Here is a 17384-nt window from a genome sequence, read left to right as displayed (position 1 = left end):
ACATCTGATGTTCGGAGCACCTTGATGGATGAATGGTCATCATAACAATTCTGGAATGGACTTGATGAGTAACCAAAACAAAAAACTTGGTTATAAATTTTAATACTCTTCTATAAATATTCCCTTATACAGCTGAGATGAAACCAATATCTAGTGAAAGTTGCATTAAACATGCAGGTCTCATTTATGATGCAGTCTGTGCAGTCTATGTGCAGCAGAAACTGTTTTGATTGTGCACTGTTGCGCCTACATGTTCCGCCCTGCGCACGTCAAGGTGCCTACTCTGCTTTTCCATTCTCCTTATATGTTTAGTTTGAATACTTATCAGTTTGTCTTTAACATGTCTCTAGGTCTTATACAGAGTGGAGACAGACATTTTTGTGGATTATAACAATATTCATGAGAATGCAGCTTATACATTTTTTTGGGGAGCCAGTGACGTCACTGAGGCCCTTTGAGGGTTTGCATATATATCTGCGATAAGGGAAGGAACAGAGAAAATTTGTGTATTCACAGGAATTCATTAACATATAAATGACAAAGTAATGACTGTATTCAAAGATGTGTCTTGTATTGTTGGCACTCGTACCAAAGGTCTGTTGAGCCTTGCAGCAAGAATATTATTCTATACCAATGTCTTCATAATTCCATTACCGATAATCTATGGAAACTGGAACAAATGGAATTGTGTTCACCTTCAACTATGAAGTGAAATGTAGCTATTATCATTATCTTCTATTTATACACTGCCCATGTATTCAGCAGTGCCGTATAATCGGACAATATTGTTCAGGCACATCAGTGCCTACCACAAGTAATTTGCCTAAGACCTCATCATCACCTTTTATTTATATAGCACCTCCCTTTCCGTAGCGCTGTACAGAGAATATTTGTTATTCACACCAGTCCCTGCCCCATTGGAGTTTACAGTTTAATTTGCTTGAGAAAATGACAGAGCCAAGACAAAAGGAGCAGAATGTAGCTGATAATGGAGATTGTTACTGTTGTGAGTGTACCAGTGGGAGTAGGGTAAGTGCTGATAAAGAGATGGGTTTCAAAAAGCATTTAAAGACTTGAAGGCTGTGGGAGAGTCTTATTGGGCGTGGTAGGGAATCTTATCTGTGGGTAGCAGCACGGGAGAAGTCTTGTAGGTGGGAGTGAGAGGTGGTTTTCAGAGAGGAGCGAAAACACAGGTCAGAGGTAGCAAGGGGGTATAAGGGATATTAAGAGGACGTTTGAGATGTACGATGAGGTGTTGATGTTGAGAACTTTGTGATTGTGAGTAATTTGAATTGGATTCTGGAGAATATGTAAGTGGAAACAAATAGATGAAGGCTAGGAGGTTGCAGACTGGAGATTGAGAATGGATAAGAGTTTTTGTTGCAATATGTACAGCAAACTTTGGTGGTCGATTTATAGTGAAACATGATTCAAAAGTTGCGAACATGTTAACAAAGATTAGGGGCTAGATTTACTAAACTGCGGGTTTGAAAAAGTGGAGATGTTGCCTATAGCAACCAATCAGATTCTCTCTGTCATTTAGTTAGTGCATTCTACCAAATGACCGCTAGAATCTGATTGGTTGCTATAGGCAACATCTCCACTTTCTCAAACCCGCAGTTTAGTAAATCTAGCCCTAGGTGACTGCTGGTTTCCCAGTATTGTGTATGACCTTGTAGAGGTCATTTGTCAGGGCAAATGCTTTCTAAACAAGGCAAAAGCCAAACGTTCTATTTGGAGGTAATAAGAAGGCATTGCACTCAAAATCATTCTGGTAAACCGATATTGCAAAAGTTTGATTATATCCATGACTGTGTTATCCAGTAAAATAATTGTTGATAAATACACCTTGTTCTAAAAGGTCATTTGATGGCACTTTCCCTTTAAAATGTCACCTGTGCAGATCGGATGAACCACTACTGGTCTATAGCCCAGTTCCTCCGCTGTGTGGAAAATTGCAGACTAATAATTGACATGATTTAACTCTGCTAATAATATTCTGGGATGCTAATGCAGGTATACAAATGCCGTGAAATGATATTTTATTTGCTTATCTTCCCTTGTACACTCTACCTACAGGCTTTTTCCAATTAAAATAGTTTAGAGCAGAATATTTTCAGTATGTTTTCACATTGCATTGCCTTCGTTCAGTTCACACCTCCTATTTCTGTGCTAATGTCCTCTGCAGACTCTCTCTGCCGAGTTACTGGAAATAGAAAATGGATGTTAAACCCCATTAATTACTGGGCGACTGGAAAGCATAGTGTGTTAAACTTGTAAAATTGATCAAAGATGTTGGGAGTGGATGTTTGGGTGGCTGTAGACATATCAGCATTTTAAATGAAAAGTACAGTACTTAAGCATAGTGTTACGTTACTTTTATTATTTATTAAGTTATTTATGTAGCACTTGGATATTACACCGCGCTGTACAGAGAATTTATAACCATTCACATCAACTTCTGCCCCAGTGGAGCTTACAATCTATGTTCCCTACCGCACCGATACACGTACAAGTTTTGTGACATCATCATCATCATCATTTATTTATATAGCGCCACTAATTCCGCAGCGCTGTACAGAGAACTCATTCACATCAGTCCCTGCCCCATTGGAGCTTACAGTCTAAATTCCCTACTATAGACACACACTCACACACATACATACAGACAGACAGAGACTAGGATCAATTTTGATTGCAGCCAATTAACCTACCAGTATGTTTTTGGAGTGTGGTAGGAAACCGGAGCACCCGGAGGAAACCCACGCAAACACAGGGAGAACATACAAACTCCACACAGATAAGGCCATGGTCGGGAATCGAACTCATGACCCCAAAGCTGTGAGGCAGAAGTGCTAACCACTAGGCCACTGTGCTGCCCCATTACATTATACACATTATATCACTCAGTGTTTTAAACCATTGCCGGTCCTGCGTAGGCCAGAGTGGCATTAAAGACTTTTCATTCTTACTCAACACTAGTAAGTCAGGGGTCCATTCCCCCCCCCCATTCGGGTTTGCCAATCATTTTAGCACTATGCTTTAGATCCCTCACCTCCTTTGTTGTTACACCAAGTATCCAGCAGAGGGTTTCGGCACACATGAGTACTGGGGACTATATGTTATACTGTATGCCACGCACAAAGGATTTCCATTTGTTCAGTAACATTTATGGACTTTTTTTTTTTTTACTATATAAATAAATATTAATGTATTCACATATGAGTAAGAGCTGCTGTTTGATGCTTCCAGAGGGGTTGAGGCTGCCTTTATTCATTAGCGCTAATAGAACAGTGCCACCCATCATTATTTATTTATATAGCGCCACTGATTCCGCAGCGCTGTACAGAGAACTCGCTCACATCAGTCCCTGCCCCATTGGGGCTTACAGGCTAAATTCCCTAACACACACACACACACACACACACACACACACACACACACACACACACACACACAGACCGAGAGAGAGACTAGGGCCTGTTTGGATAGCAGCCAATTCATCTACTAGTATGTTTTTGGCGTGTGGGAGGAAACCGGAGCACCCGGAGGAAACTCATGCAAACACGGGGAGAACATACAAACTCCTCGCATGAACGTGAAGGTTTGTCCTTGATCCAGTATTAGTGCTGCTCGCTATATTTTTCCAGTTGATTTCTTTTGAACTGAGGCCTCTGACAAATAAAGATAAATTGGCTCTATAGCGTCTAATTAGACCGGCTCTTAGCAGCTTGACATAAGCGGGAAACGAACAAATGACAGAGAATGCAGTTTCATTCTACGTCTGTCTGTGCCTGGCATCCAAGTGGCGACGACTCGAGTCCCTGGATGGTGGCATTGCTATGCCAGGCAGATATATCCGCTTATGCACTCTTCCCTCACCAGAGTTTAGAGATCTCTTTCTTTAAATCTGCACCTCCATCAGACCAGGACAGGAAATCAATCCCGCACCCTGGCTGTCGGCCATTCTGCCATTACATCACAGACGATATTGACCCGTTGTACTTCATAGACTTGAGTAGTAAAGAGGCCCTGTCCTCTGCCTGTTAGCTAATAGTGGGGGGGCGCTGGCAATGTCTTCACTGGTGAGGAGACCTCTCTGTAGAACAAAGATAACTTTATCAGTGACTGTCAGGCTTTTGTCTTAACCAACTGTCATTGGAATGATTACCCTGTTTGGAGAGGTTCAGTAGAAATCTTCAATCTTCTGTTAGTTTATTCCCCCTATTCAGATCCTGTCGCCGGATTAGAAAGCATTCTGCTGTGGAATGCATAAGTCAGCGAACGTTAATTACTGTTTGATTTGATTAGCATCTCCTATAACCAGACTATGTATAATGCACATCACTCACAATAGTGAAAATAAAATGTAAGCTCTGCTGCACATTTTCACAACGTACGTTGGCTGTCATTCGCCTCACTTGGCCATATGTCTGCGGTCCTTTCTCAATGAGCTGGGCGTGAAACTTGCTGATTCTAGGAAAGGCCGTTGTATGCTTGTGTAAATCACTTGCAGAAATTGATGGTGCAGGACTTGGGGTCCATACAAAAAAGGGAATGTGGAGCTTGTAATTAACGTACTGTCTGGATTGGTTGGATTATATGTAGTCACTCTGCTGTGAGTACTCCTATTTACCTTAAATTAACTCATGAGACAACATGCACATAAAGGCCCTCATTGGTGCAAATGTGCACTAGCAAACCATGTTGCAATGCAGAGGTGTAGATGTAATTTTTGCATGTATCACTCAAATACTGGGTGGCTTTATTTTAACACTACAATTTAGAGTTAAATTAGTCAGCACCCCTCCCAACTCACACTTTAAACTTGCCTCCTACCAACAGTGGTCATGTACATAACAATAAATTGTCACCTGAAGGTGAATGTCCACATAATAATGTGATTGATTTAGTTGTAAAGTGTAGGTATAATATATTAATAGATTAAATATGTATTATATACACAATATTACTGTTTTTCGTGCATTTTATCAGAGAGCAAAGATGTGATCTTTTCCCGTTTTGGATTGAAAGTATCTCTCTAATGGGGGTTTCTAGATCAGAAATGTGGTGATTTAACAAAAAATCTGGAAATTGCAAATCCCCAGATCAAAGAGCAGCAATTGAAGAAATTATATATTTTGGAATATTTAAAATGAGCATTAATATGTGCGTCATTCTTGTTAAAGTGATACAATGAAATATTTTGGAAAACAATTGCGATATGTAAAAACTTGCTTTTCAGTGCGATATTCGATTACAACTTAACTTTTAGCTCCAAATTATATTAATGTATACAGACCACCGTGATACGGCTCTCTGCGTATTTTTCCCTTCAGCTCTTTTGTACCCAATTTGTTAAGCAGAATATGAAGTTTAGGAGCAACAAGACTGTAGTCTGTGCAGTACATTGTTTGTACTCTAGGTGGCAGTATTTATTTAAATCTCAGCATGTCTTTGGTAGTCTCTATATAGCTGTTTGATCAACAGGCTTAAAAGCACAATCTTCATGACAATCTGCCAGTTCCTACAGTTGATTAAGCACAATAAATAAATAAACATCCCTAGCAGAGTAGTTTGGGTGTTGTTTGAGTACTGCAAAGCTTTTATGTTTCCGCTGTGAAAATGTAACAGGCAAAGGCTTTCAGTCGTTCCCTAAGTAATTTTCTCATCATTTAAACTGTTCATAAGTTGGAATTATACATTTTAGTCATAATTGTGTGAAAATAAATGTTAGGTAGTTTTAAGGACTTAAAAATACAGCGAAACATGCACACAACTGCATAACAGGAAACAATAGGCAGATACAGCAGTTGTTTACTTGCTGCAATGCTATAAAAATGGTTTAAAGTGTACCTGTTATGCAGTTTTGACAAATCCATACATTGATATTACCGGCTGAGTAGAAGCCTAATTGCAGTGTATAGTTATTAACATGCATTCTGTTCATAAATATCCGCTTTAAAACAAGGCCCCTCCCACTCTGTGTTTTAGGCAGCACGTGGCTTAGTGGTTAGCACTTCTGCCTCACAGCACTGGGGTCATGAGTTCGATTTCCAACCATGGCCTTATCTGTGTGGAGTTTGTATGTTCTCCCCGTGTTTGCGTCGGTTTCCTCCGGGTGCTCCGGTTTCCTCCCACACTCCAAAAACATACTGGTAGGTTAATTGCCTGCTATGAAATTGACCCTAGTCTCTCTCTCGTTCCAATGGGGAAGAGATTGATGTGAATGAGTTCTCTGTACAGCGCTGCGGAATTAGTGGTGCTATATCAATAAATAGTGATGATGATTGCTCCCCATCTGGACTACCCAGCTACTGACACATGACAATGAGGAGGAAGAGGGAATCCGTAGTTTAAGTGGCATCATAAGTCTTCACCACATAGGGTCACCAAGCCCCTTAGAACCAGATTAGTTGAGGAGAATGCAGCTTGTCTGTTCATTAGTAACCAGTGACATTACAGAGGCATGAGGCACTGATTCCTGGTGAATTGATAAACTAATTACTCCTGAATATTAGTTAAGTCCACAAATCCTGGCTCTGCTGTGTCTCAATTTAATTCCTCTTTAAAATATGAACTTGCATCTGAACAATCTGCACCTTAATTATTAATTGCATTCGTGATCAGGGTACACTGGATGTTTGCATAAACCTTTTTGTTTTTGTTTTTTTTTTGTTTTTTTTGTCTTCTCTTTGTAGGCATTGGTAAAACCCCCACAATCGGTGGAGGATTTCACACAAATTTGGGAAAGGAATCTCGAGCCCAAACGCTACAAAATGGTACATAGATCTTCACTGTTTTATTGTTTCTGAAATTGTCCAGACTCAAAGTTTTACCTCAGATAAATGAACCTGGTTCATATGACCGTAAATCAGGACTACCCTATAAAGCAAGTTTATGGATCTATACAAGTTGATGCTTGAGATTTAGTAAAAAAAAAAGTATAATATATGGCTTATTGTGGTAACCTTTCATAATGGAACATATAACGCACGAGGGATAAGATCATTACCTCATACTAGCAATGTATTTTGTTTCATGTTGAAATTTGTGTATTATAGGCTATAATTTTCCCCCTATAGTAAAATAAAAACGACATTACAAGTCACCTAAGACTTCTGTGACCTCCATAAAGGCCCCTTACACACTGATGTGTTTAACATTTATAAAATATCATGTAAACCATTGATTCTAATGTTACCAGACCCATTGGCGGTTTTACTTCAGTTATGTTCCATTAAGCTACAATATTTCGAAACGTTACTTGTTCCTTGTTTAAGCGCATTGGAATCTCATTATATGCAAATACATTTATATAGGGACAGAAAACCCTGTTAACTTCTGTTTTGTGATTTTACAGTATGTTGTATATAATTCCTTATATAATACACAAGTAATGCTGATATCTGCATAAAGTTTTGTAAATATCTGTGTAAACGTTCATACATGTCGTGTATCATATCTATATGTGTTTTATATTGTGTGTCAATGTATAAAACATGTTTATTATAATTAATAAAGTACCCCCTTTTGTAAATTATTTGTGGTGTTAGAGTTCACCTCCTGACCTGTGGTGACGGCGGAGGGTGACCAAGATTCATCTGGATTTGGTTTAGTTTTAGCAGTCGATCAGTGACTGTGTTATTGTTTTTCATGCATACACACTACACACGATTTGCCTTCAGATCTGTGCTCTTCATCTGGTCCTATAGTCATTTAGAGAATTACAGCACAATAGTTATTCATTCATTCATTCAGTCATTCCTGTCACACTGATTAAAACCGCCTTGTTATAGCTATCAACATGTCATAAAGAATTTCGTTAGCTTCTGTAACTCTGAAACAAAATATTCAGTCTCGGAACAAACAAAAAATGATTCCATCTACTGATGATTATACTGCACTCTCTACATTTTAGTCACCGGGACATGTTCTTTGCCAGCATCGGCTGAAAAGACCATGAGGTATATTTACTAAGCTGCGGGTTTGAAAAAGTGGAGATGTTGCCTATAGCAACCAATCAGATTCTAACTGTCATTTTGTAGAATGTACTAAAGTAATGATCACTAGAATCTGATTGGTTGCTATAGGCAACATCTCCACTTTTCAAACCCGCAGCTTAGTGTATATACCCCCGTGTCTCTGTAAACTCTATGGAGAGCGTTATCTTGAGTGCATACACGTTACATGATCGGAAGGTGAATGCAACGAGATTATTAAATAGTACGACCAATGAAATGAAACGACAATCATCACTTTGGAACGACTGTTGTTCATCGTGTGATTAGAAACACTAGCGCTATATGTGGCCGAGCGGTCGTTTATTATTGGTCGACCCAATAATAGGCTGAAAAACCTCCAGTGTGTACCTAGCCTAACTGTCTAACAATCGTGTCTGTTCATTCTGATCTGGAAGTTTGGCGCGGTCCTGTTGTTCTGTGTGACCAGCTTTAGAGTCACTGTAGAAGTAAGTCTGTCCTTGTCACCATTGGTTGGTGTATATATGTGTTTTTATCTTAATCATACAGTACGATATATGTCAAGCACAACTGAGCTTTAATCCCTGTTGCCTTTTATATATGTGGCAGCAGTGACCTGGGACCCTTACTACAGGGTGGGCGTTCAGAGCTCCGTGACCAGCTGTCTCTTGACAGTCTGAAGTCTATGGAGCAACGACTAGGGACCAAATGACACGGTTCCCGGTCATGTGATTGTTGTGATAACAAATTTAAACAATTATAATATAAGTGTGTTTACAGGAATAAACTTTGGCTAGCATTACCCTCCCTCCAAACACCCTTTCTGTTCTCATAGCGATTTTAGCTGCAGGAGAGGGACTATACAATAGAAAAATATATATTTTGTTTTAATAAAATTGCCCTGTTCCTAACTTTTAACCCATTGTATCCCTATTATATACAAATATATACATATGATATTCCTGGGAGAAATAGGTGTGTTTTTTTCGTTGTGCCAGTTGTGTGACCTATGGGAAGAAGTAGGTGGCGCTAGTTGTGTGACCTATGGGAAGAAGTAGGTGGCGCCAGTTGTGTGACCTATGGGAAGAAGTAGGTGGCGCCAGTTGTGTGACCTATGGGAAAAAGTAGGTGGCGCCAGTTTTTTTTTTTTTTTTATCTTGTGTCCTTAAAGTAGGGAGATTTATTTCAATATCCTGAAAAAAATAATCAAACATTAAATTCACTTTGTTTCATAACAAAGCCAACACAGAATTACAATGCAGAGATGGTTTGATCATTATGGGGCAGAGACCTTCCGATCATTGGTTAATTGCGTTTGACTAAGGTCCGTGCACCTGTATTCAGTCTTCATCACGTCCTCCTCATCCATTATGTAGCCAGTTAATTAACCAGTCAGATCACTGAACTGATCACAGCAGCTCACAGTATTGCAGTCTGTGTGATGATCTTGTGGGATGCAGTGACATACACACTTCTGTGATTATATGATCGAGGAAAGAGCTGCATGTTACAGGGGCAGTGACATGATGTGAGGAGGGGAATGGAGGCAGCAGGAGGCCACAGACTGAGCATTATATAGTGGTTATGAGCAGAGCCCCCCAGCAGCACAAAGTATGTAATGTGAGACCTCTGCCACAATTATGCAAGAAGATGTCAAATGCAGTTCTGTATGAAAAAAAAAATAAAAAAAGGTATTTGTTATTGTACTTTTGTCTCTGTGCACATGTAAATGTTGAGGGTAAATTATGTGTGCTCCTTTGTGTACATGTAGCAGTTTCTCTGTATGTAGTATGCTAGTCTGCGTGTTGAGGAGGGTACAGTACAGACTGACATGGGGGTGAATGCTTCTGACACAGAACTTGGGAGATATTTGTGTAGATGCTAATTTGGGGATGGTTGACATATATTCCTCCCAACCGTTCCTATTTTGAACCTTATCCCCGTCTCTCTCTTATTTTCGTTTTTTAACACTGGTGTCCAAGTGAGTCTTTACAATTTCTAAATAAATCTATTCACCGGCATACTTATGTGTAAGCTATGTTATGTTAGACTGTACAGACATCAGTTAACACAAACATGGCCAGTAACTTAGAGACATCAATCAATCAGCTTTCATCCATCATTGAAGGCAAATGTCACGTTTTCGCCATGTCAATAAATTGTCCCCATTGTGTCTGTGCCATTTTAAATACAAGTAAAAAGTGTTTTTGACTAACTAAAATCATAAGGTGTCCTAGTGCTTCTCATTAGGGCATGATTATTGTTTTTTTTTTATATAATAGGCGCAAGTTTTTCTCCAGATTGCCGTATTAATCTGGAGTAAAATTTACAACTCCCCTAATGTCAGCCTCCAGATTTTTGCCGCATCCAGTGTATCCTCTTGTTTTAAATAATCAGATTGCAAATCGGTCTAAAGCAAGCTGGAATTAACAAATAGGTTTTGCATTGATGGTTTTAGCATCCTATGTGTGCAGATGGAATGATGGAATCTGAGCACATAACTTGAGACCAGGAATTTCCTTTGTCCTCTGCTGGATTTCTCTGTATTTGCTGTGCCCAGAAATCTCACATGAGTAATGTTGAGTCACATCCAGTTGTTGTGGCTTAAAAATAGATGCTTTTAAAATTAGATTCCCTTTTTCTCTGTGCCTAGTGGTTACTTTGGTAGGCTCTTACAAATAACTTTCACTCCTAATCTTAGATTATTGTAGCTTTATTCCCTATTAAAGCTGAATGCACGTGTTGCAGATTAACCTTTCGAGTTTCTTTCCTGGTAAAATAGATATTTATTAAACCTTCTGTGGTAGATTTAGAACTGCACAAAGACTGTGTTTGAACTGCCCTGGTCTGAAAGTCTGATTCCAGCAGAGGTGAAACATTAGCGTTTTGCGGAGAGTGTACAATAAGTGATAAACCATCACTGCGGTGCGGGATTCTACCCCGATGCTGCAGGTCCTTCATATGTATTCCAGCAATGCTTTGCTTGCTCCAGCTGAGTCAGTGTTGTCTATGGACAACATGGTGCTAGCAGGAGAGAGGAGATCACTGTCGGCCCAACACAGACTTTGGGGGGGACCTGTTGGATCCTAGATAAGTAATATCCTGTGTTAGTGGGTAACTCGTGGAACTTTGCCCAAAACTATATTTTCAGTTCTGGATGCAGTTATCCTTTAATGTATACTCAACGCCACTTCACCACGGAGGTAGCAAATTTGTGGGCTCATCCAGTTTTCATGAGAATCCTGCCTATCAATTCATGAGGAATTAGTGACATCACTGAGGTGATGGACACACTTGAATATATTAAGAAAAATGACCTGTTAGTCAAAAATAGATTATTTAAATTAATAAAGAGGGGCTTGTCTAGTCGGCTAATTGTACAGTACTCTCTGTGCTCTGGAACAGTAAAGAACAGATACGAAGGGAACTTACCGGAGTGAGGTACACTGGAGAGACAAAGCTCTGCTGGGGCAAACGCAGGATTTGTAGAGGGAGGTTTCCACACCACGCAGCCAGTGGGCGTGATCAGCATGCAGGGGGGTGTGGCTATAATTTTAGACCGTGCTTGGCTGCTCTCCAACTCTTCCTATCCCTATAATATACATGGGCAATGCTGCGTGGACTACTGTTAGGTGCACACAGCTCTCCCTTTTCAAGCAGAGCTGTGTGAAGCGGGAGCAGGGTCCAGCCACCTAAAGTATACAGTGCGCCAGACTTGGAGGGAGGTTTCCAGGCACTAGGAACCCCCCCCTCCCCCCCTCTGTTTGCCTATGCTCTGCCCAGCAAAAGCTGACACACTTATCAGGTTTTAGTTGCTACTGGGTAGGGCTTTGTCTCTCCCACACTGTCTCCATTCTGCACATCACAGCAATACAGGGGTTATTGGCGTGTGAGAGTCACTTTTATTATCAGGCTTCCTACATGTTATTAGGAACACCTCTGTATAAAATGCACCAAACATTTTCCAGAAACACCTTTTGTCTGACGCTTTGAAAACCTCATGCCACTTACGTGATTGTTTAAAATAACTTTTTAGCTCCCTGTGGAGCCCATTCTGCTTACATGAAGATCTCTGGATATTAGGCCTCTATTGCTTGGATTCAGGGTTGTTTTATAAAACAAGGAAGCTAGTGGCAACACGTTTCTCTGCTTAGTTACCTTAAATCAGGGAGTGAATACTCTGCTGCCAAAATATTAGTACTGCCCAAAGCTTTTTGTGTCTTTCTAAATATAAATATTTTTCCATGGTTTGTCACTCTAGGTGTTTGGTAGCGCAGCAGAACCTGTTTTAAACTCTAAACAAATTAATCTGTTGCACGCTCTTAATGTTGTGGAATTTGTACAGGATTATTTTTAGAATAATATAATGTAGTTGCAAACATTGGTTTTCGCTTTTGCATCCCATTGACCGTTTGCTCACATGCAAATTTTTTTTAGTTTTTCTTTGGCCAGTGTAATTTTAAAATTAATTAAATCTGGGTAATTTTTTTGTTAGTCATCAACAGCCTATTCATATTGTCATAGGTATTATATGTGTGTCCATGGGTAGGAATCCAATGCATCTGTGTGAATACACCCTAAATTTGTAGATCTCCTACAAAAGGAAATTGATACAGCTTTGCATGTAGCACACAATTATGCGGCAGCTGTATTGTTGCAGCAAGATTTATCGTTGAGCTAGGACACGCCCAACTTACAATTCTATAGATGTCCATACATTCTAAAATCTATAGGCTATCGGGACTCATGAGAGTCTTAACGTACGGCTGTGCTCTGGAACGTACCTTCACAATTTTCTATGCGGGGGCTTTATCCCGCTTGCTATACAGATAGGACATGTAATAGTTGTAGGAGCTTGTTTGTAATTGGCTAGTGTTCCAGTTTACTTCTGGAATTCCACACCTAAAAAGTTTACATAATTTCCTTCAAACCAAGTGTATAGTCTGAGGTCCATAGGTGGTTTTGGAACATCAGAACAAAGGATTGTGTGAGGATGGTGTAATGCTGATGTGACCCTGCTGCAGAGGGAATGGAGAACCCAGGGGATGAAGAGGGAGTAAAATTAGGGCTACTCTACGGTGGTGCTTGGTTTGCTCACTAGATGTCACTAGTGGTATCTCATCATGCTTTACCTCCCTTTATCTGATTACCAATGTGACTCAGGGCCTTGACAGTTGGCTGGAGAGGTTGGCTTTTCACCGATTTAGCCTCCGGTAGAACCTGACTGGTAGACTCTTCTCCGATCTAGCCTACGGTAGGCTCTTCTCCGATCTAGCCTACGGTAGGCTCTTCTCCGATCTAGCCTACGGTAGGCTCTTCTCCGATCTAGCCTACGGTAGCACCTGACCGGTAGACAGATGTAGAGTGGACCCTGGAGACCAAGAGCTGTTTTTGCTTGCTGTCTCCCCACTTTCCTTGGCAACGGCAGGAGTGAAATTCCTCACCAATCCGGCTGTAGAGGCGCCCTCCTCTTAAACCTGAGGTTGATTGCTTTGTTGCCTTTGCAGCTTTGGTGCGCAGCAGAAGCCCTCTAGCTCAGTGGTGCTTGTAGTCCCTTTTTTAATCTACTTGACCAGCTGCAGGCGAAGGCCAACTACTCTATCTTTGGGTGCACGGACACACGGGCTTTTGGAAACCAGCATCCCACACTCCTAAGGCTTGTTGTGAACTAAGGAAATTCGCTTGCTTCACTGCTTAAAGTAAGGCGAGGGGCAAGAGCAGAATTGAAATAGTAGCTCAGTGAATTTAGCCCATCCATTAGACCAATAACTTCATGGCTCTTATTGCCGTTACGCCATTATATTCAGTACTGATGTAATGATTAACAATCCAGGATAGTTTTGTCCTAGGTTAGTTTACAGTAAAGATGTATAGTAATAGGACGCCTGTTACATGATCTGCGGAGAGAACTCAGACATAACAAGAACCTAGACTGGATCTGATCAACACATTGTCAGGAAGTCTTGCCCTGAGGACTTCAGTCAAAGTTTAAATTGTTTCCAGACAATGTGACTGTACGGTTAGTAACCCCTCTCAGACGACCTCTTAAGGGGTTTGGCTTTTCTGACAGGTTATCCTCCTCTATTTAGGTTGCTGAACTAATCTGAAAGTCCTCCTCGAAAGGTAGAGACTGTAACCGCAAACATTTTGTTTGCAAAATTGTGCCTAGTATAGGAGGCTGTATATACTAGACATCATCTTATGTTATCTCTCCATGCAGACTATACATCTTTCCCTGTTCTCTGTCAGATCTTCAATACTTTCTAAATATCCCACTAGGCCGATCCCTAAAGATATTGTATTAGGAGAGGATTATCATACCGCCATAAGAAGATTGACGGAAGAGTTTGGACAGGAGATAAAGGGTTTATGTGGAAGAGAAGGGAAACAAAGGCAACTATCTTAAGTAGTGAGCTCTGAAAGCAGGTTTACCAGCGTCATATCAACTAGGGAGGGTCTTATAGCCATATATTTGTTTAGTTATATGAGAAAAATACAGGATTAGAATCCCATTTAAATATACCTATACCTCCAACCTCCAGCTGTCTGATTTCGGTGGGACAGTCCAGATTTGAGGGCACTATCTCACCCTAATGTGACTCGCACCCCCTTTTAGGGGGTGTATGTCTATGTCCCAAATAGGATTTTGAATTATTAGGAATTATGTATACCCTTCATTAAAAATAGCATACCTTAATGAATATGGAAGTCCTAGGTGACTTCTAGTATTCTTATAATTTACACCAGTGATGGGCAACTTGAGACACTTTGGGTGTTGCATCCCTCTAGGGGGCGCACATAACCCTTAATCTCAGTAATAAGTTTAAAACAATACGTTTAATTAAAGAAAGACATCTATTTGAAATCGCATATCAGCAGGTATTTTAAACCAGCTATAACTAACAATCTGACAACAAAGCAGGAAGGAGCAGGGGCTGCAGATGAAGGCACAGATGGCTTTTTATAATAAAATGAAACATTTAAAATACTTGATATAATATGTGAATGAAATAGTTATTTGACCCAAATGTGATCAAAAAGTGAAAGGAAGTGATGTGAGTTTAAGGAAGAGGGGAAAATGATGGCTTCCGGGAAAGAAAGAAATGGCTGTTTTTAATGCGTTGATTTGTTGTTTATATTTTTATAGATATCCAATTTGTATATTATAAACTATTTCCCCCTCTGAAATGTTAGGATGGGTACACACTACAGAAAATTTCTCCCGATGCAATATCGTTAACGGTTTGACCAACGATTAAAGAAACAAAATGTCCAAATCAGGATATCGATCCCTGTCTACACGCTAACCGCGTTTTACAAGATTTACCTTCAGTTAATCATCTGTCATAACCAACGGCTGAAAAGATCCTGTCTCTGCACATTCCGTAGAGATCTATGAACACTGCTGGTCCTGAGTGCAGACACACTGCAGAATTGGAACGACATTGTTCCATCGTTGAATGACATTTTTACTCCGGTAATCAAATGAAACAATACAATATGTTTTGTAACGATAATCGTTCATAGTTGGAGCGTACACACTAATGCGAGATCAGGCTGAACGGTCATTTATCGTGTGATTGGCCCGATAATCAGCTGAAAACCCTGTAGTGTGTACCCAGCCTTATTATCTAGAAGTGGTAAAAGTAGTTGGTGATCTTTAAGTTGCTCTACAACTCTCTGTTGTGTTTTTTTATTTAGTTTCAAACGCTATTCTGTACCACTATATGTAAATGGGCGATACCCTGTAAGTAGGTGTGGCTTATTGATTGAGAACATACAGACTGATTCCTCCTTTGACTCTTTATCTTTCAGGAAAGCGTCAGATCCATAATTTGGGAGTGCAGTTGCAGCTCAACAAGCACTGCTTGGACACGGCCTTCAACTTCTTCAAAATGGCCGTCAGCAAGCACCTAACCCGTGGTAGGAAGATGAGCCACGTTATAGCCGCCTGTCTTTACCTGGTCTGTAGGACAGAAGGAACACCCCGTATCCTTATCTAAAAGTAGATAACTAGCTAGACATTGTTTTTTTTTTTTTTTTCAGCTTCATTTCTTTTTTTTTTTTTTTTTTTTTTGCATTTCCTTGAGTGTGCTAAAAATATATATTTCTGTCTAGTAGCGTTTTCCCCCTTCACAATCTACAAATGCTTCATCAGCCCTTCAGCTGTCAGAGTAAACACCATTTAATCCTACCTGTAATAACACCTGTTGATTCTTACCGCATGGTATTTTTAAATTAAGTGCTACAGTTTTGTCTTTCTTTGAGCTGGAAAAAAATATTCTCTTGAGACTCTTGTTGTTAAAGAGACGTAGGAGGCAGCTATTTTAATTTAGCTGTGCCGACAGTTTCCAGCTCTCTTATAAACAGATACTGGTATGAGCCGTCGGTAAAGCATTGACCTGGGAAAACCCAAGATGTGGTTGACACACAGTAGTTTCTTGGTGTAAAGGTTTCATAGCGCCTGTCTTGTACTGACCGATTGGCAGGTAATCTGCGTCCGGTCAATGTCTATATTGCAGCTTACGTCCTTGTAGCGCTTGCAATATGTCACTGAGGCTTGTAGAACTCCACCAAATGTTGACGGAATGTTCGAATGCTTCAGCGATCTCTAGTAGAACTGAAACTCTTGGCTCACTGTTCAAATGCTTCCTGGCTCACTAATCAACTACAACATAGACCCCTTGTAGAGCTCATCCTAGGACCTTTATGATTTTCTATTGAAGGTATTAGTTTATACCAACTAATTCTGCAGATTCTGCCATGTATGTGTATGCTTTCGCTTTCTGTTTTTACAATTTAAGATCTTTTCCTCCTCCATATATTTAAGTGAAACTCTTGACGATATATGTGGAAAAGCAGTGCACTAAAAAATGCTCTCTGTAGATGTATTAATAGGATTCATAGTCCCATAGGATATTGATGGGGTTTGTGCCCCTAACAATAATACATAATAATGGTCTCTAGCCTGATTTTTTTTCACGAAACGTGGTTCCGATCGCAAAATGGCTGCAGCCGTGTTCGTCAGTGATGTCACTGGTTCCTATTGAACATACAGAAAGTTTGTATGAGCCAACAGGTATGAGGATACAGCCTGTCTCCCTTGTTTATTGAAAGGGTTCGGTTTGATTCTGTTTGATTCTGTTTTCTTTTGAATGTTCAGTGATACAGGTGGGAATTAATTCTTACGTTCTACATCTTCTAGTACACCTCTGTTTATAATTAGTCATGTGATCTGCTGTATGCGGTTTGTTCTAGCAAGGAAACAAGAAATGCACCATGAAAAAGCTATTTTGGCAATACAGTAGTGAAGTAAAGCCTGCTTACTTGTATGCCAAGGTCATTGACATGACCTTTATAATCACTTTGTTATACCTTTTATTGTGTGCTAATGTGTTTGTT

The 17384-nt window shown here is 40.1% G+C and overlaps 1 protein-coding gene across 1 annotated transcript in view; it reads left to right on the top strand.

Annotated features, from left to right (window-relative positions):
* Positions 1 to 17384, top strand: part of BRF1 (BRF1 general transcription factor IIIB subunit) — a 214006-nt gene that overhangs the window by 11238 nt on the left and 185384 nt on the right. The window contains exons 2-3 of the mRNA XM_075193059.1: positions 6702 to 6782; positions 15798 to 15971. Coding sequence (XP_075049160.1) covers positions 6702 to 6782; positions 15798 to 15971 — 255 coding nt within the window. The remainder of the gene's footprint in view (positions 1 to 6701; positions 6783 to 15797; positions 15972 to 17384) is intronic.

The sequence above is a fragment of the Mixophyes fleayi genome, chromosome 12 (genome assembly GCF_038048845.1).
Source record: "Mixophyes fleayi isolate aMixFle1 chromosome 12, aMixFle1.hap1, whole genome shotgun sequence".
NCBI lineage: Eukaryota > Metazoa > Chordata > Amphibia > Anura > Limnodynastidae > Mixophyes > Mixophyes fleayi.
Note: the sequence above shows the minus strand (reverse complement) of the source record. Positions and strands in the feature narration are given on the sequence as shown.